Below are 21544 nucleotides of genomic sequence, written 5' to 3'. Positions count from 1 at the left end.
AAAAACAGCTACTCAGAAAACCAAATGCCCTCACATCAGTGTCTTTAAAGGCATAAAAAGTATTAATATAAGTTGTAACTAAAAAGATGAAACACTGAGATATGAGATGTGTGTGTCTCCAAGAGGAACTTCTGTGTTTATATGAATCAGATCAAACCGGAACATTTTTTTTTAACTTTCTGGAAAGAGAAAATATTGCATCCAGTTTATTAAACTGTACCTGATTTCAGAGGCAAGGCTTAATGCTTAAGGATGATTTATCAACTTTGCCCTATAGTTGTGACTTCATGCTTGAAGTTATCATTGTTTGAAATTCACAGGAGTTCCAAGACAAGTAGTAATCACTAGGGCAGAATATTTGCAAACAGATGGCAAGAAAAGTAGGGAGAAAAAGATGAAATAAAACAACAACTACCATTGATGTCACCATCACTTATAAGTGAAAAGGATCCAGTAAAACAGATTCTGTGTGAACTACAGGGACAATAGAAAACCAATTCCAAATAGTGTACAGACCTCCAGGATGATAAGAAAACACACACTTGTTCTTTCTCTATAGTAATTACTCGGGACAAAGAAACCAACATGATATCTATGGACACAATAACACAGTTTTTTTTATGCTGCCTTCAATTGACTGTGTCTAATCTTAGATAACTTTGAGAAGTCAGAAGTGTATACAGCAGAATGATATAACAAAACATGTATGACATTTAAAGCTTTCTCAGCTTCGACAATGACATGCTTTTTTTATTTGGTGGGAGGGGCTGGCTCAAACAAAGATAATCATCTAATCAAATATTTCAGTGACTACAGAAATCAAAGCCATACACACATGTCCACATGCACACACGTACATGCACGCACACACACACCCTCCTACACAACCTTGTGCAAAAGAAAAAAAAATACCCAACACTGTGCTACTGAAACATTGGGGTACTTTCACAGAAGTAAATCTATGAGAAGCTAGTAAGCTTGCATGGAAACCTTAGAATATTTTAAAGATTCAAATGAATTCTCTCTTGACTTGCAATCCAGTTTCCATTCATGGTTTTTCTCATTTAAATGTCCTCTGACATCCTTCACATTCTCAAAAAAGTAAAACATTTCTCACTGTTAGAAACCCAGTCATGGTGCTCTACTGATGCTTTTTCAGATTTTTCACAGGTGCCCGAGCTTTCAGCAATTCATTCTTACATAAATATTAGCCATGAGGGAAAAAAATAACAGCATCTTACCATTATATCTAAGACAAAGATACCTATCCTTTCATTCCAATGAATAAAACAAAGTCATGTTGCTTTTTCATTCGAGTTAACACAACTTGCTGTTGGTTTCATGTCTCCATTGTCGATTGATTATAACAGTAATTTCAACAAATAGCATTGCTTTCACATGTCTGGATACTAGAGTCTTTAATTTCTGCTTTTAAGCTGGATAAATTCAATGGAAGAATCACTTTAAAGATAAAATTTTCTGTATAGGCATGATAATAGTCATATTATTGCAGCTAGTACTGCAACTAAACACCGTATATTTAAACTCTCATTCTCTCCCTTTCTACATTCTTCTCTCCCTCTTCCTAATTTAATCTCTGTTAAAACTGAGATAACTATAGATCCACATGAAGTTCTAAGAAATAATAGACAACAACATACCCTTCACCCAGTGTCCCTCAACAGTAACATCTGTTGCATAATATCACAATAAAGGAGTTAACAGTAATAGAATCCACTGACCTTTTTCAGATATCACCAGTTTTATCTGAACTCTTCGGTGTGCTTTTGTGTTAGTGTATTTAGTTCTGTGCAATTTTGTCACATGTATAGACTGGTATGGCTACCACCACAGGTAAGGTACAGGAAATTTCCATCACGGGACCATCTCCTGTCCTTTTAGACTATGGTCCCCCTCACCTCCACCCTCCATAACCCCTGGTAGCAACAACTGTGCACTCTAGAGCCACCATCCTGTCATTTTAAGAATGCCTTAGAATAATATATAGTATGTGACCTCTTGAGATTAACTTTTTGTCTTCAACATAATTCCCTTGAGATCCATCCAAGTTAATACACATGGTAAGACTTCTTTCTCTGCTGAACAAGATTCACTTGAACAAAATTTCATTAGTGTCCAGGTTTGGGCTATTGTACACAAAGTTGCTATGTACATTAGTGTACAGGCTTTCACATGAACACACGTTTTGATTTCTCTGGGATGCACGCTCAAACGTTTAGTTTCTGGGTCATATGTTAAGCTCACGTTTTGCTTTAGAAAACTATTATACTCTCTTTTCCAGAGTGGCTATAACCATTCAGTATTCCTACCAGCAATGCATGAATGTTCTAGCTTTTCTGCATTTTTGTTAGCATCACGGTCATCACTATTTTTAATTTTACACATTCTGATGGGTGTGTGGTGACACCTCATTGTTTTTATTTTTAAAATTGTATTAAATGGCTTTAATGGCAGTGATATTAAATCATTTGCCATGTGTTTATTTGCCACATTTATCTTCTTCAGTACAATGTCTATTCAGGTGTTTTACCCATTTTCTAATTGGCTTTCTGTTTTTAAATGTTGAGTTCTAAGAGGTCTTTTTATATTGCGGGTAAAAATACTTTTGCTGATAGATGGTTTGTATATGTGTTTTCACGTTCTGTAGTTTTATTTTTCACCCTCTTAACAAATGAAAATAACATCTTTCCTCCATTAAATTGCTTTTACATCTATGTCAAACATCAGTTTGGCATATTCAGGTCTATTTCTGGACTCTATACTGTTCCATCAATCTGTATTTATCACACCAACAATATTACAGTCTCGATTATATATATATGTATTATATATATATATATATATATATTATTGAGTAGGGATTCCTCCCACTTTCTTCTCCTTCTTCAAGTATTCAATCTATAGATCAATTTGAGGAGAATTGATACGTCTTTACTATGTTGTGTCTTCTAATCTATGAAAGGGGTATGTCTCTGAAATTTTTCAGGTCTTGATTTCTTCCATCAAAATTTTGTGATTTTTCAAGATATAGATCCTGTACATATTTTGTTATATTTATACCTAAATATTGAATTTTCTTTGGAGTAAATGTAAATAAAAGTACAATTCTAACTCTTTAAAAATCTTTTTACAATTACCTAAAAGTTAAAATTTCATACTCCTTTTTGCAATGGAAGAAAATAAATAATACATACATGTTTGAGACTGTTTTCATACTTCTTACAAGAGATATTAAACCTCACAAAAATAAATCTTTGCACTGATTTGAAGAGATTAACAGCACTAATTGCTTTTAAAGTAGTAATACTGGTCTTTTACCAGAACCCATGCTCTAAAAGACTGGCCAAAGGAATTCTTTAGATTTTAATTATTAAGTGTTTATTACCATATATAAAATCCTCTCATGCTGCAAACACTGTATTTTTTTCTATAATATAAATTAAGAATGTTATATTTATGTTATTTCTGCTCGTACATTTTAGGAAATAACAGTGTTTAAAGGTAACAACTTTCCAAGATAGTGGTATTTCCAGCAATATTTATTCAGATTCCCATACACTCTCACAATTTACATCTACAATTTAATAAAACATGTGCTATTTAACTAAACCAAACAAACAGATGATTGAAAGAGAAGTTTTTACTCCTGAAATGAAGAATTGTGTTTCATATCAATCCTTCTTCCATTACTCTGTTAGTTTAAATGCATACTAAGTGGCATTTGGAAAATTAATCATAATGTTGTCTAGGCAGACATAGCACTTAATAGAGCCCACTGTCTCAGTAGGAAAGGAGTCTGCCTGGTTTCAGCCAAATTTATTTGATTTAGAGTTAGGTAAATTTGATTAAATATAGAAAAATTTATACTCATAGTTAACTCCCCAGTTGTCTCTTCCTTTGCAGTCCAGTGCATTTCTAACAGTATAAAGATTACGTGGGATTAAGAAGATTGCCACGGAAGAGAACTTTTTCATTTTTCTGATTTCAGTAGGGGAGCATATAGATTTTATATACAAAATCATCAGACTGGGGAAGTAAATGTGTAAATATCTATCTTTTAAGCTCCTAAAACCTTTAAACTTTAAGTCATTCAATCAAATGTATATACCAATGTAAAGCAGTTGTTTCAGTAGAACTTCACTCCTCTGGAGTGTACTCCTCTGGAGTACACTACTAATTGTTTCATTCATCTATCTATCTATCTATCTATCTATCTATCTATGAATGAATGAAATGCTATCTAAGATGAATATATAAGTTGAACCATGTGAAATGGCTGTTTGATCATTTTTGACCTGAATATTGTAATTTCTTTTCTCCATTATTAATATTTTTTTATTTTTGGTTTTATTTTTGTTTTTTAAAGGATTTTATTTATTTATTCATGAGAGACACACAGAGAGAGGCAGAAAAACAGGCAGAGGGAGAAGCAGGATCCCTGCAAGGAGCCCGATGTGGGGCTCAATCCTGGATCCTGGGATCACACCCTGAGTCAAAGGCAGACACTCAATCGCTGAGCCACCCAGGCGTCCCTACTTCCCTAGTCTCAATCATTCTCAAGAATTAGAGAATTGGCCTTACTCTCTTACTCTCTCTTTCCAAATCAAATGATTTTTTCCTTAACACTCTGTTATCCACAGAACACTCCCAATACATTTTCCTAGTTTTACTAACAACGTGTTATATGATGGTAGTTCTTTCACAGTCAGTACTATCAAAAAGAATCAGTGTGTCCATAATCAGAAAAAAAGGGAAATAGGCAGCCCGGTGGCTCAGCGGTTTAGCACTGCCTTCAGCCCAGAGCCTGATCCTGGAGACCCGGGATCGAGTCCCACGTTGGGCTCCCTGCATGGAGCCTGCTTCCTCCTCTGCCTCTCTCTCTCTCTCTCTCTCTCTCCCTCTCTCTGTGTCTCTCTCATGAATAAATAAAGTCTCTTAAAAAAAGAGAAAGGGAAATGATAATGAATAGATACTCATAAGCATAATGTATATAGGAATACGGGACAAAATTGCGTAAGTTGAGTTGAACTCCCCCCCCTCCCACGCACACATGCACACACAGCAGATGTGTCTAAAACACCTAGAGAGACAGGAAAGAAAAACTCAGGGTCATCCTCACCTTGCTCTGAACACCTCTGAGATTTATCTACCATTCTTTTTTTACTATTTACCACATTCTACCTGCTATTATAGCTGTCCATTATGAGGAGTCATCATCATTATCACCTTCACCATCATCATCTTTCCTAACATCACAGACAGAACAGATGTGAATCATATGGAAGACAAGTATTATAAGAAAATGGGACCTGCACTCAGATAAGAAAACCTTCAACCTTTTCCCTCTATTAAAACGTGACAAGCTGACTTAAATGGGTAGTCTGTTCATAATGGTTTCTTTCGTGCTTTCAATCTCTCCAGCTAATTACATCGTAATACTTCCATTAAGGTGAGGACAGAGAATTGCTGGGGTCAGTTATGGGGCCTCCATGAATGATAATCTAGAACAGAAAAGTAAGAAAATGTGTATTTCATCATTTCCATGTGTAAACACAGTCAATTATAATTTTTGATGAATGGGTGAGGGACTGTTCAAAGACTGAATGAAATTAAAAACCATCCAGTATTACACATGGCAGCATCAGGAGCCTTTCTCGTAGTTCTCATGATATTGTAAAGACACAGGAAAAGAGCCACACAGGGAAGTAATAGGAACTGTGTTACTTGTTGCTTATAAAATCTCAGGGAAAGTTTCCCCCACGTTAGGCTTGAACAAAAAAAGGATGTGACCTGATTGTTACTGCATGACAGACACCATTTGCCAATGATTCCAGTAAATTATTTCCTTTAGAAATTCAGTATCTTTTCCCACACTGATGTTTTGTTTTACCACAATGTCAGGGGCCATGGCCACAAGAGCAGGAGGAAGAGGGCTCGAGGGTAAAGGGGGAGTGGTGATATATCACAGGAGTCATATATTCTGACTGTGACATTTCTCCTCCAATCCTTGTCAGCTTCAAGGGCAGAAATCACCTCTGATTAATCTTTCCAAAGCTCTCAATGCTCAGCATAAGACGAGTACTATGATAGTTGAATTTAAAGAAATCTTTCAATGGCAATACGGGCTTTGGCGGTCAGACTACCATCTCTAAGAAAATTTAGCCTTTAGTATTATCACATGTAGTCCCCCCTCTCTGCCCCAGCCAAATGGTCCCAGACATCCTATCTTTGTCAGCATTAGGCAGCATTATTTGTGCAGTTGTATATATTTATGTACTCAGTCTTGCTTGGTATATGTAGGCATTACCAGTTTAAAGTTACCTGTTGGCTGTTTCCAGGGTGTAGTTAAATAAGTAAATAAACCAATTTCTAGATTGAGAGTGTTGGAAGCAGTCATAGACATTATCTAATACAGTAGCTTTTTTCAAGTTCTAAGGGTATGATCACTATGCTTGTAGGGCAGAAGTGGAAGCAAGTGGGAATTAATTTCCCTTCTCACTTTTCGTATAAAATGCCTACATTTTCAACTTGTTTTGTTGTGCTGTTGGGCTTCCACATAAAATTTCTTTTAGAGAATGTATTCTGAATATTAAAAAACATGAAAACTGATCTAACCTATTTAGAAATGATAAAAATATGGAATATCCATTTTCATTCCCATTGCATTTATGCTGGTACACGTGGCATTAAATAATGACATCTTTTCCCACTGGTTTTGGACAGTTTGGAAATTTGTCACGGCACTCCTGGAAACTACTATTAAGCAACCATACGTGATGGGATGCTAGTTTTTTCTCTTTTCCATTTTTTTTTTGTCTTTACCCATATGTGATCTGATGTTTCCATTTTTCAGATGAAAAGACAAGGCCCAAAATGATAATGACTACTGCCAAATGACAAATGATAAAACTGGTGTGTTATTTCTAAGGTTCCTTAACTCCCAAACCAATGCATCTTTCGATAATTGCCCTTATTATTTCCCCAAATACACTTACTTGATAAAAATTGATGAAAATTAAATTAGAGGTGAAACTACTGATAATGTTTTTTGGGGTTGGATTTTCCTAGAAGCAGACCCTACGAAGAGGATTTGAACACAAATAATTTATTTCAGAGGTGATCCCGGGAAGCACAGTAAAGACGTGAGTGACAAGAAAATGAAGCCAGCACAGTGTACGTTGATGAGCTCACTGTCACTGTGTTCAACTGAGGCTTAATACCACTTGGGACCTCTAGGAAACAGAATTGTCTCATCTGAGAGACAAGAAAGATGGAGTATTTGCTATTGCCTCTCACCGAATCGGTGTCACGGGCAATTCCAAATAATCTTACCTCCAGGACACTTTCTTTCAGTTAGCCCCAAAGCAAATGGAAACCATGAGACAAAGAATCAAATTGTAGTATGAAGTGGGAGGCATATATGGGAATGGTGGTTTCTTAGAATAGAGTGGAAGGCATTCAGACCCCCTGTTATAAGGGTCTAGTAATTGCGCATGCACTGTTAGAAGTATGTCACTTTAATTCTTTTCAAAAGAATGAAATAACCTTTCAGTTTTGTTGAAACGATACTGTACTTGAAATCAAAATTTTATAGACTTCATCACTATTATAATGTTAGCTAGTTTATTAGTAATTACATTGTATTTGTATTAGAATGAGCCTTAATGTGTAAAAAAACTTTCTCAACCTTCAGAGAAGTTTCCATTTTACATTTGAAATATTTCTCATAAAAAATGGATACTCCTTCAATCAATTAAAAGTACCAGAAAATCCATCTGGTTGGAGAAGGCTTCCACCTGGACCTGTGCTGATGTGTCCCATATAGGCTGATACCAGCACACTGGCCGATACAGTGACGGAGGTCATTGGTCTCATACCATGATCAATTCTCTCACTTGTCCCATGTGTTTTAGACCAGGATTTATCCTCTAGCTCTGCTACATTAAAGGTTGTAAAGATTTTCCTTTGATTCATCTGGACACAAATGATTATCAAGAGGTATTATTTTTTCAAAAATAGAAAACTAGCAATTATGCATTCTTTTAATAGGCAATCTTGAATGCATTCCTTATAGAGATTATGGCCATATGTTCCCTTACCTTTCATCCAACCATTCTTGCATCCAAGGTCAATGTTTGTTTATAAACTATGCAACAAGTGTCATCATATTTACAGTGTTTTGTAAATGTAGTCACAACATCTTATTTTCATGAACAATACAATAAAATGTATCATCTTCTTTGGTTACTATAATTCTACAAATGACTGTTTCATTCCCTAATAAATACTGTAATGTGCACAAATGAATTCTGTCAATGTATCTTTTAAACACAGTGCACTAAATTCCACTACATGAGAAAAGGACTGTATATAAATATCCATAAAGAATGAATAGAAATTCTGTGAAAAGCATCAAAATAAATAATTAAATATGCATAGCTCCTGGCATGTGGCTTCTTGTCACAGAGAACTGTAAAGAATGGATACATTTTGGAACCGCTTTGCTACACATTCACGCATCTTTGATTTTTTTCCCTCCACAGAAATGATTTAATGGATTATAAGAAACTAAGTTTTTCCTCTTCCTTATTAATTCCCTACTATCACAAAGCTGTGTATTAGAGCAAGGGGGGTGTGAACATCCCATATCGCTGGATATATCCATTGAACTCTGCCTCTCTTTGCAGCTGCAAGGAACTGGTTATGTGGTAGACTGTCCAGATGTGGACCTGAGGTGGACCGCTTTTCTACTGCCGGCATTGTATATACCCTACTTTCCACACTGAAACCCTTTTGAATGTAGTTCTCATTTCCTAATGAAAATTCAGTGGGGAGGGGGATGGAATTGGATATATACTTTTAACTTCAGGGATACTTTATAACAGCCATGAGAAACAGCACAGCTGGGTGACTGGAAAAGCCCATCATTTCCTATGAGTGATGGAAGAAGGAATCAAATGGCCACATTTTCACTTTGTTTCACATTACTAATATGCCTGAACTTGTTTACCTTGAACTTAACTGTCATTTTACTCTACTGCGATCTTACTTGATCATTTCACTAAATTATTTTTATTGTTTCCTTAGTAGATAATTTGAGTGAATTAAGACCTCGGCTGGAGGTAATGTGTAAATCGCAAGGGAAATACACTTTGAAGTACTACGCTCTAAGCATTTCCAATATGTAGGATAACTATTATACTATCAAAGCTTAATATGCCAACTTCCACCAGCACAAAATGCACCAAAACCATCACGTGCTCAATTTACCTATTAAGCACTACGGTTAGTACACTGGAATGAAAAAGGGTGAAATGAAAATAATGCTCTGTGAGGACTGAAAGAACTCTTATTACCTCTGGCTTTGTAATTCATTCCAGCTGTAAGTAAAACATGAGTCACTCTTTCCCCCGTTGCTTTGCAAAGGATAAAGCACGAGAGGGGAAATAACAATCTTCAGGAACCAATAATCCCTATAAAGAAACAAATAACCTGAAAAGTATATGGCAGAGACAGCTAAGCATTAACCCAGAGGTGAGAAGGATGCTATGTGAGTATACACAGGGGTATATGATTCATCCAAAGATGAAGAAGAGGCATCATCTATATCATCTGGGAGAATTATAGGATATGCAACAAGTGAATATGGGGGAATAAAGATGTCTTTAGAGCATGAAGTGGGGTCAACATTCACAAAGGCATAAGGCAGGGGAGCATGTTCAATTCAGAGAACTGTTCCTAAGACTAGGGTAAGGCAATCATATGGTGGCTGAAAAATCAGACCGTATAACAAGGCAGAAGAAATGTTGTAAGGGGCCGTTTCTTCCATACAAGTTATTTGAATTATATCCTGAAAGCAATGGGGAGCCACCTGTGGATTTAAGCAGGGGAGGGACATGTTAAATTTGGCTTCTGAGAGATATCAGCCTAGCAGCCTCTGTGAAGAGTAAATTGGGGAGCCCCAAGACCCACAGGTTAGTTAGGAAGCTATCATGGTATTCAAAGTGAGCTACAGGGATCTGAACTAAGTCAGTGATTACAGGTGGTATGGAAAGCAGACAATGGGGCTAAGAGAAACTAAATCACAAAGAGATATGGATCTGAATGATGAGAAAATGATACTTCTTACTAAAGTTACTGCATATGGTTTTATGTGAATACAATAAGCATCAAAGCATTCTCTAAATGCCTATGAATTAGAGATCCTCGGTGTAAAGCCATCACTATTTGTTCAGACACAGTGAAATAATTACAAAATAATTGTTTAAATGTGCTTCTCTGATTCAAGACAAAAAGAACACGCTAGGTAGCTTATGTAGATTCAGATTTCTAGAAGGAGGCACCAGCATGTGTCCGCTCTGCATGAAACCAGGGAGGTGTGGCAAGGGAACTCACTCTGGCAAAGGGCTGATTCTCAGCCATCGGTAGAAAGATCCGTCCACGAACAGCAGCAAGAAATATTTGGAATTAAAATCTAGGTGAGAAATAATCAGATCCTAAAATAAACTGCTCAAAAGAAACGAAATCGAAGACTCTTAAAATAGGTCAGGCTTCTTAGCAGAAGAAAATTCAGCTAAAATATAGTCTATGGATATGAACCTACCTGTCAGTATTTAGGTTGTTCTATTATCAAGAGTTCGGTTCAGTCAATAAAACTAGGAAAGCCAACACCAAAAAAGCACCAAAGTGCCCTGATTACCACTTTGAAAAAAAAGAACACAAAAGTGAAATATTTAAATGATATTAGAAGACTGGGGCCATCTGTGAAACCCACTGCAGAAGCAGTAAAAGCAGGTAGTGTCCCAAACCTCTATTGTTATATTAGTTTCCTTCCAAGCATGTAGGGTGTAATCGTGTACAGAGTGTGATGTTTGAGATTTGATAAATCTGGTTCAATTTCCAGCTGTCTCACAAGTAGCTTAAAGTTACTAAGGCTCACTTTCTGGATCAGTAATATGGTGATAACACATATGTTGGGGTTGTTCAAAGTGCTATCTAAAATAATGCATGAAAAATACCAAGTGCTGTTATCTAGAATATAATTTTTTCCAAGAAATATTTGGTATTATTAGATTAGTAATGAGGTTCTGCAACCTGAATTTACTTCCATTTGGAAGAACAATATTAGAAAAATAGTATTCTTATGAATCCACCATGGAAAAACTGGGCTTTCTTGAATTTGGACCTCATGTAGAATGAGATGATAGAAGTGACAAGAATAAATATGAGAGCAAGCTGAATGCAATAACAAAGACATGAAAGAGGAAAAATAAAATACCAAAAAGAAATTGAAGTGTAAATTTTGCATAGCCATGCTATACAACAGTTGGTTACTGGGGGATATTTCTGTTCAGAGAATCAATGAGATGAATCATGCATCACTGTACTTGCTATTATAATAACTGTATCATGCATTTCTTGGCTTTTCTAGACAAACAAGGAGTTTGAGTCACCATATTAGAAGAGACTAAAGACTATGCGGTTTAATAGAAAAAGTCACACTTCACTGTTCAGAGACTTCTGTTCTATTTCTGGTCTTACTCCTAACTACAAGAAGTGTTAAGCAAGTGAATTTATCTCTATAGGTCCCAGTTTCCTCATCTGTCAAATTAAGAGACTGGACTAAGTATTCTTTAAGAGTTTCTGGGCTTTAAATTCTAGGCTTCTATAAAATGTATCTATCTAGATGCATGCTATAATTATAATAAACACAATGTTCACAATAAAAAAAAAACACATGGCATCTCAACAGAAAATTAAGGATGAGACTAGAACAGTCCCCATGCTAAAGGTAACATCCACAAGACCAATACACACTTCTTTTTTTTTAATGTTTTTTTAATGTTTTACCTTTTTCTTTTTTTTTAAAGATTTTATTTATTTATTCATGATAGAGAGAGAGAGAGGCAGAGACACAGGCAGAGGGAGGAGCAGGCTCCATGCACGGATGTTACTGAAGCTTCTAGAACTCATTCCCAAACTGGCTTTTCTGTTTGGATTCACAGTAGCTGCTGCCCCCTAGTAAGCTGTCACTATAGATATTTTTCTGTCCTCATCCATGTAAAACAGATTCCTATCTAAATCCCTTAGGGAACTGTATCTTAGTCATCTTGCCCTAATACAGAACGTGACAGAAGTTATTAATAAATATTTGTTGGATGAATGGAAAGGTGCAGAAATGTGTCACTTCAGTCAGTGACCTCTAATCGTGTTCTGGATGTCCTAATGGAGAAGTGGGTTCTGCCCCTTACCACCATGGCCACCAGAGCCAGCCTATGAATGGGTCAGCAGGCAAAGGCTGCTGAACCTGAGATTCCTACTCACAGCATTAACATTTCTATCACGGGCAGCCTTTGACTCAATCTCCTCTTTATCACGCTTGTCACAGAACATAAATTAAGTCCTACAACTTGCGTAAAACCCATCAAGTTTCAGGTTAAAATTAACGTCATTTTCCATAATCCAGCTTAATTGGCACTGTAATGCATAATTCCCCCTGTAATATGTTAAGACAGAGATGTGTGCTAGTAAAATCAGAATACGATGGTCTTTTCAGATGGTAACTACACTCATCCTGGTGAGCATTTTGTAATGTATTCAACTGTTGCATCACTAGGCTGTACACCTGAGACTAACATATATTATCTCTGCTTCTATTTTTAAAAAAGAGAATATGATGGTCCTTATGCTTTATCCTGGGAGCATTACAATCAATTGTAACAATGCCATTAGCAGAGCAGATGGACGCTGCTGAGCACCCCCCCCCCCACACACACACACACCAGCTTTTTCTTCTTTGTTATTTGTATTTGTCTCTGGATTGCCAGGCAATGACAATATTATGTGGGAACTTTGATAGGCACCATTTACCTTCTAGTGTATCTGGACAGTGATTAATCTTTGTGTACTCTCCAACCTTGCAGTTCAGCCATCCCCCCACTTTCTGTGCAAACGTTTGTCCACAAGATTATCTTTTCATCTTTACTTTCTACAGTCCTTTAGCTCAATCTTTTTACCCATTTGCATATTCCCTGCACTGTACTTTGGATTCTGTAAGCCCCAAACCCCACAAAATTAATTTTCTGGAGGCCAGTCATGTTAGACATACACTGGGCATGTCTTACATTTCCAAAGACAGTACACATGTGTAATATTTCAAGACACCTTGCTTTCTTCAGAAACCTCAATTTATATTGCAATTATTGCTTATGATTCAAAATGTGCAGAATTCTAAACAAGGTTTTCTTTCAAAAAACCGATTTTCCAAAATTATCAAAGAACGTATGGCAATATTACAGCTTATGCTATTTTTTTCATTTCATTTAAAGACCATGTGAGCAAGCTCTAAAAATATTTTTTATTAATATCTACAGAGTGAATTAAACTTGTGAAAAGTTACATCTACACAGAGAATCTATAAATTTCTTAAGGTTAAAAAATAAAAAAGACTTAAAGCTTTTAAGCACTGTGACCTGTGAATAATAAACAATATGTGTTAATTTATAAAATGTCACTTGATGTGTATTTCTCTTCGACTCCCATAAAGTTCAATTTTCCTTCAAGTTGTGATTGTTTGCTCAATTGCTATTATTTTATTATTTTTTTCCTTTGACCCTAACCTATAATATATGAAGACAACAGGATAAATGAAGCAACAATACCTGTCTTAATGCAGAAAATATGTTTAAGAGTTCCACAGTCAGACAACAATCTCTGCCTTCTGGGATATATTTTTCTGAAGGACATCTAAATTGCACAAATATTTTAAATACTTTTGGCTACTTGATAACACCTTGAAATATACTTTAAATCAAAGGGAAAGAAGAGTCACATTCATCTCCTTTCTAAAACAACTAAACCATGGTGAGTTCATATTTGCTAAACTAAAAGATAAGGAAAAAGTGAAATAAATGGAAAACCAATTACTTTTAAACCTCTGGGTTTTTTTGCTTTTATTATTTTAAATTAAAAAATCCAAAATAAAACATGGAAAAACACAAAATCTTACCCAACACAACACACTATACAAAATGCTCATTTTTCAAATAAGCAGTATGCTCGTTTTACTTGCTACTGGTCTTTAGTAGAAACAGACCTAAAAAGAATATATTGGAAGGGCCGGGTACTTTCCTCATTCCCTGAGAAGCTCCGTGATTATGAGGAATGCCAGCCAGAGCTCAATATTCTTACCCTTGAAATCAAGAAAAAGATCAAAATCTTTGATAGCAATAACAAGAACTAAATTTGCCAGGGGTAGAAGTCCTCCTCTTATCAATGTCAGGCAAGAAGCAATCTTTTCCGGCAAAGCGAAGAGCAAGCCAACTAAGAGAAAGATTTGTGTGCCTACAATTACATAAAATTGACTGGATGGTTGGAAACAATACTTTTTAAGAATCTTCTCTCTCTTTTTTTAACTTTACTTACACGTTGGATTTTATTGCATTCTAAGATAAAGAGGAAATGAAACTGTTTTCACACACAAAACAGTTCCCTCGTGACAGTTTTTTACTCAATGGTCTCTTTTGCCTTCCATTAGCTTATCCTCTTCCTGGGTGAGTCGCCCTCATCGCTCCATATCCCTAAACCAATAGGAAGACTTTCCTTCAGACCCTTAAGCCTTGTATCTGTTACCATAGAGACAGGCATCACAAGATAGCTGCTCAGTAACATCCTCATGGAAATAAAATAAGAATCCTATGGGTTTTATAGGAATTTCCAGTGCTACCAGTGAACAGAAATGATACACTGCCCTGGGGAAAAATGCGGGGATTTTAGTTTCACAATCGTAGAATTATGGAGATTGTCATTTACGATGGTAAATCCAGAATCCCTTAATTTTATGCTTAGGACCTGATTAAGGTTTCTCATATGATTTGAAAAAAAAAATCCCATCTCTTATATCCATGTGTTCAGGGAAATATAAATATCTCACTGCTAACTTTTAACTCTAGCATGTCTTATCAATCACATTCTAACAGCCTCAACTGTTCTTTTCTATCGCAGTGCACAGATAGACTTTTATTTTGCTATTCTTTGATCCCCTCCAGACCACATTTGATCAAGAAAACCCTCATCTTTTTTAAAAGGTGACAACCTGTCCAGAATTCGGTAAGGCAAAAGCTGCTTACAGACTTTATAGACCTATGCAGAGGGAAAAGGATAGCTACAAGAAATGATTTCCACTCACTTTACCTTGTTTTTCATTGATTTCTGCACTTTCTGGAAGTCTAGTGAAATCACTTAATATCTGAAGAGGAACCATACAAATAACTGAATCTGAGCAAATAGATAAGCTCAGCAAAATCAATGGGCCTAGGCAAAGCAGATATATGTCAGTGACTGCAGAGACCTCAAATTTTCTCCTCCTGACATTAAATAATAAACATTCCTCAGCAAGTCAAATCTCTCAATACAGTAACAGCCAAAATAGTCCCATCAGGAACTCTTTGGCTGTATATTGATCACTTTTCCAAGTCTGTAGTATTTCAATACTATGGGTGGTCACAATTCTGTTTGTGGCCTTCCGATGATATTTAGCTGTGACCTAGCTTGTTTCTGACACTATTTAATCAGCAAAAAGTGAAGTTATCACACGGTTTAGAGATGAGGCCAGTGAACTCTTGCTACCAAGGGCCAGATAGTGTATAGTTTTGGCCTTATGGCCCCTTATGGTCTCTGCCCTAACTACTTCACAGCTACACAATATGTAAACAAGCAGGTGTGGCTATCTCCCACTAAAACTTTATGAATAGGCACTGAAATTGAAGTTTCGTGTCATTTTCCTATGTCACAAAATATTACCCATCTTCTAAAACAATTCATTCAGAAATGTAAAAGCCATTCTCAGCTAGCTGGCCAACCAGAAAGAATTGTAGGCCACAATTGGCTGACTCCTAGCCTGGAGCTTGTAGAGACATGCAATGAAAGACCTGAAAAGGGGAATACGTTTTTCATGAAATGATTAGGATCACAGATTCTCAAAATTAGAAATTATATCAGATATCTCCTTCTTAAATTTCTCTTTATGGCAGGAAATCCACTCCTAACCCTGAACACTTTCGAACAAGGAGTGAAGGACCTCACAAAGTAGCCACTTCTCTGCTTATACAATTGATTGGAAGATTACTTTTGGGTCTTTCAGAGAGACACAAATAAGTCTAATCCCTCTTTTACATTATAGCTCATTTAATAGTTGAAGAAAGTTTTCTTTTTTCTTGTTCATTCAAGCATTCTTCAACTTTTCCCTTTTCTAGGACCTTTGATGCCTCTCACACATTCTCATTCTTAGAACTTTTCAGCATCCAGATCTTTTTCACTGAATACTCTCCCAAATGTTAAAGTTCCCGACACCACGATGTTCCTCTCCTTCTAAAACATGTTTTTTGTTTCCTTCCTCAAAGGATAAATGTACAACATCTCTGTTTTATTTTGTTTCAATACTGTATGAGACTATGACTGATGTTTAAGGCCAAAAAAATCATTAAGTCTTTTTCAATGACTTATTGTTAAGCGTTAACTGTCTCCCATACTGTACTTGGATTGATTTTTGAACCTTAGTGCAGGATCTTATTCTGAGGGAGATTCATCTTTTTGGCCTCATTGCTTTTCCCAGGGGGTCATAATCCTTCAGTATTAGAATAATACAATATATTTGTTCTCCTCTCCAGCTAAACTATTTTGATCTTCCTTCATGTTTTGGGTATTAATATTTCACAAACCAAGCAGAGCCAATGTTAGAATTACAGAGCACACTATGAGAAATTAGGTCCAAATCAGATAGAGCCAAATGAATAGAACTAGGATGCTTCCTGGTTTACAATGATTCAATTAATGCACCCAAGGCAGAATAATTTAGTAATTTAATTAATCTTTCAGACATATCAAATGGAAAACATTTCTCCATCTTGACTAAATCACAAAAGTCTTCAGCAAATCCCACAGTATAATCAAGATAGGTGGCTAAATTAAATACGGTTTTGTAGAATCTTGGAGAACCTGGTCTGTATTACCTTTCCCCTCATTCTAAAGCAGCCCTAAAACCAATCCTCATTCCAACCCCCCAAAAAAATCCTCAGGAATTTTTGCTTATTCCCAATGAGGGACAAATATTGCTTATTTTTCTTAAAAAATTCCAACGTGAAGAGTTAATATCCTCACCCTAATTACGGACCTCCTTCCTTCTTGCTCATTTTGGTTTAACTCCAGCACCAATTTTAAATACCATCAGAGCACTCTTTTTTTAAAGAGTTTTGATTCTTTTGTCAGAAGTATGTGTGTGTCTCTGCGTCTGTGTGTGCACACGCCTATGTGGTTTTTGTTTTTATTAGCTTTTTCATTCCTCAAATTTAGACAACATGAGAATTGGAGAATAATAGGAAGAGACAAGCTTCTTGGGGCAAAAGATCTTAAAGAATTTTTTTTTACACATGGTCATTTTTATTGAGAAACAGCACTGTGCTAATATTCAACACATTTTCATGATAAAAGTCACTTGATAAACAAGGAACAGAAGATGTACTGGTTAGCTGGAGCTGTCACAACAAAATGTCACAGACTGAGTGGCTTAAAAACAAAAATTCATATTCTCAGTTTTGGAAGATTTCTTAACTGGGAACATCTCCCTCTGCTCGTCTTTCTGGATGAAGGGATACATCTGAAGGTGGGCAACTCAATCACAAGTGGGCATTTTCACTGCACAGTATTCTCATTAAAGAAGAACTCAGGGACATTACTGAATTAAAAATAATGATGCTTAATTGGATTTTTACCTAAAAGAGACAAGTAGTTGCTACAGCTGCCTTTATAATATGGACACCTTGGGAAAAACAATCTAGGTTTGTAGAGAATCAGGTGAAGCCCACAGAGATTTGTACAAGTAACCAATTCCATGTTAAAAAGATTTTTAAACGGTAAGAGTCCATTTCACCTGTCCCATTCCTTTCATTCACTCTGTTCTCATGCATTTCTTCCCCATTCCTGCCCCTGCTCCCCCCCCCCACCCCGAACCTCTCCAGAAAACACAGAATTAAGCAACTAGGATTTGGAGACTTCACATGGTCTCATCACTTTGCATGCTAATCATGTTTCAGAGCTGGAGAGACTGGCCAGCATTTCCAACTCTTACAAAGACATTTATCAATAAGTGTATGCCTGCTTTTCAGGTGTGTGGCCCAGAGCCTTTAAGATTCCATTAATAATCAACAGCTGGTGCCACCTAGCGTCTGTCCTCTCCATTCATCAGTGGAATCAAATACAGAGTACTTCCCAGTCACAAACGAAACAGCCTGAACTACAAACAAAAAACCCCACAGTTTGGGGAGTCCAGTGGCTGATTTAAATCACACTATCTTCATTGAAAGGGAAACCTTCTTTTTTTTAAGTCACTATGGTAACAGGAGTGTGAGGCGAACAGGAAGCTCGGATTTTTCTCACAGGAGACAATTCACAAAAGGAGAGTCCCACTAAATATGTGATGCAAAAGAGTTTTTCCAGACTTGAATTATCACTTAAAATGGTTATAAAGTTGGGAAATAAAACTGGCAGAAAAGAACTGCATTTTAAACAAAAGTACAGATATAGCTGATTTTTGTCAACCAACCAAGAAATAACCCTTTATCATCTGGATGCAAAATTCTCTGCCAGTCTTTGAGCTTCCCAAAGATTCATTGAGCACTGTTAACAGACTGGAGAAAAGCACATACAGCACTCAGAAGTATGAACAGGAAATAATTAGGTTGTCCACACCACATTATTAAAAATACGTTTGCTGCTAAAGCTATACATCTAGAAAACTATTTTCTTTCATGCCCTGTGTATGGATTATGAATTTTATATTCAACCACAGTCGTGTATGCTTCAAGGTTAAAAAGTACTCCTCGAAATGCTTGACTATCTCTCAAAACATAAGTTAGTGACTAATTTGGATGAATCTAAGTAGTATAATTAGCCAACCGGCTTCTAACCAATTCACCGCTACTGAAATACATGTTGGTTTAAGTCACTTTTTCCAACAGGAATACGTAATTGAAAAACATGGACTAACATTCAGGGGGGAAAAGTTACATAACAGCCGGTAGTGTTCCTTGACCAGACTGACTGGGATATTACAATTACTACAGAAAAGACACAGCACATATGAACAATACCGTATATACAGAAAGGTCATGCTAGATGTTCATACATGATAGTCTATTAACTTGGATGATTTAGCTACTGAGGTTACTGGAGAGATGGGGCAGAGAACCGAAAGAATCTGTATCATATAGATAATTAACAGCCAAGCTTTTCACACTCCAGAAATCTATTTCTATATTATTTGACATGTGTTTTAAACAATCACTTGTTAAAAACAGCTTTGAAGGTTTTATTTTTGTGTTACCCTAGTGGTGATAGAGATTATTTCAATATGTTCGGTCCGATATATACTCAGTGACATAGCCCCATGACAGCGTCTGAAGACAGAATATGGAAACGATGCATAGTTTCCACAGAAAGCTTAAATTGTTCCCCTTTTCCCAAAAACTTTATTTTTGGATCCAGGTACAGTCCAGGCTCATGCTTCATTTGTTTCAAAGTACTTATAAGTGTAATCCAGTGATTGTATGAGAAAGAAATATTGCAAAACAGCACAAGGGTGCTAAAAATTGTACGCAGGCAAAAGAGAATGTAAGACAAAACTCATTAAGGTTTCAACATAATTAAATAAATAAATGCTCCAATCTTCACTAATTTATCATTTTCCGTCATTTTTCATTAACAGCTTTCAAAAAGCCCTATCTGAAACAAGCTGATACAGAGAAATTAAGAGCAGTAATCAAGCGAGAAATGATAGACCAGCTGGGTCGACATCAACTTGGCAAAACGTGAATACAGTTCAATAGCTGAAACAGATGCTGGAGTTGTTGAAAAACCCTGCAGGAGATATTGATGTATTTTCTTCATAGAATGCAGAATGACTGAATAAATGTCAAAAGCTAAAAATTGATGAGGAGAAAAGACTGACAGCCAAACTCCTTATAAAACAGGAACGAAGTGTAACAATTTTCAACCTATCCAAACATTCTACACATCCTCATTTCTCTCAATGTCTGAATATGCCAATAGATCAATCAGTCCTGGTTACTAGATAGCATGTAACTGAGCTGGGGTTAGATTTCCCTCAGAGATCCCCCACCACCACCCCCAGGTCATCATCCACCTGGAGAAACCCAGACTCTTGAAAAATACTTTATTCTAAAATCTTCTAACACGGATTTCTATCCCAGAAGTGTTTTCCTGAGGTTGGAGGCAAGCACACCCCCCCAAAATCTAACGCAGCACAAGGAAATTTTAAAATCCCTTCCGTAAAAGCAACACTGTTTGCAGAGTTTGAAGAGCTCGGCAACAAACCCCAGCTACCAACAGCTGCTTGTTCAAACATATGCTTTGTCATGGTCAGCTTCTAATTGTATTCATAATGATGTAATAGCTTTAATAATCCTACCTTCCATGCCAGCTGTTTTTCCTGTCACTCCATCATGCCAATAAGTTGGCTGCTGTAACAAATCAAGATAGTGCAAAACAGCATCTTTCTCCTGATTCTGTCATCTTCCTGAAAGCATTCTATTACTGCCGACTGCTGGGAACCAGAAAGTCTATTTGAATTCCAACAGCTCCCCTTTCGCATGATTCAAGTTAGGTTAGGTGGGCATGCCTAACATGATTCTCTCAGTCATTTATTATGCAGCTGCTACAACGTCGGTGTGGTAACCACTCTGACTATCTGATACGTCAGTCGAACAAAACCTACACCTCGGAGCAAACACATGAGCCAGAGCAGCGTTCTGCATTTAACGAGCATTCTTCCTGCCTAAAAAACAGTGGATCTGCAAATCTCTTTCAGTATCTCCTCGGTCCTCCGTACAGATGCAAAGCCTTTGGATTAAAATCTTCTCCTAACTATACCAAGAGTAGAGTTCCTTTGCCACATATCATATTATTCACAGTAGAATTCCGTCTGATTTTCACTTATCTTCACAGCCCTGTAAGGGTAAAAACTCTCTTTTCTGATTGTACTTTTTGAAAGAAGGATGCTGTGTGCTCGGCTCCACATCTCTCTGCTTTATAAAATACAGCATTCACTTTCTCAAATGGAATTTGCCCCTGTGGTTCTATGGAAAATTTTCTAAGAGGAGGATTTTTTTTTTCTAGAAAATATTTATTTTGCATATTGGAGACATTTAGATTGCTTCTGTTTGTTTCTCCCCGGAGTGGACTTTATACTTCATATTCTGACTTACGAAAATTGCTTTCTTTAGAAAGTAAGAAATTAAATTAGCTGACTCTCTAACATAACTTGTTTACCAAGTAGATAAGTTTCATTTCAGGAAAATGCATTCTGCATTTTAAAGATACCCATGCAAGTACCAGTATTTTTTTTTAATCAAAGTTAATACCGTAGAGATGATGGCAATTGTATCTAAAAGTTCTAAGTATGCCTTTCTCGGAGGATTAATATTTTAGTTTGAAATGACAAATATTTCAG

The 21544-nt window shown here is 36.4% G+C and overlaps 1 protein-coding gene across 1 annotated transcript in view; it reads right to left on the bottom strand.

Annotated features, from left to right (window-relative positions):
- DMD (dystrophin) overlaps positions 1-20658 on the bottom strand; it is a 2167959-nt gene extending 2147301 nt beyond the window's left edge. Inside the window, exon 1 of the mRNA XM_072818058.1 lies at positions 20504-20658. Within this exon, the coding sequence (XP_072674159.1) occupies positions 20504-20510 (7 nt within the window). The 5' untranslated portion in view covers positions 20511-20658. The remainder of the gene's footprint in view (positions 1-20503) is intronic.
- Between the last annotated feature and the right edge of the window lie 886 nt (positions 20659-21544).

The sequence above is a fragment of the Canis lupus genome, chromosome X (genome assembly GCF_048164855.1).
Source record: "Canis lupus baileyi chromosome X, mCanLup2.hap1, whole genome shotgun sequence".
Classification (NCBI taxonomy): domain Eukaryota; kingdom Metazoa; phylum Chordata; class Mammalia; order Carnivora; family Canidae; genus Canis; species Canis lupus.
Note: the sequence above shows the minus strand (reverse complement) of the source record. Positions and strands in the feature narration are given on the sequence as shown.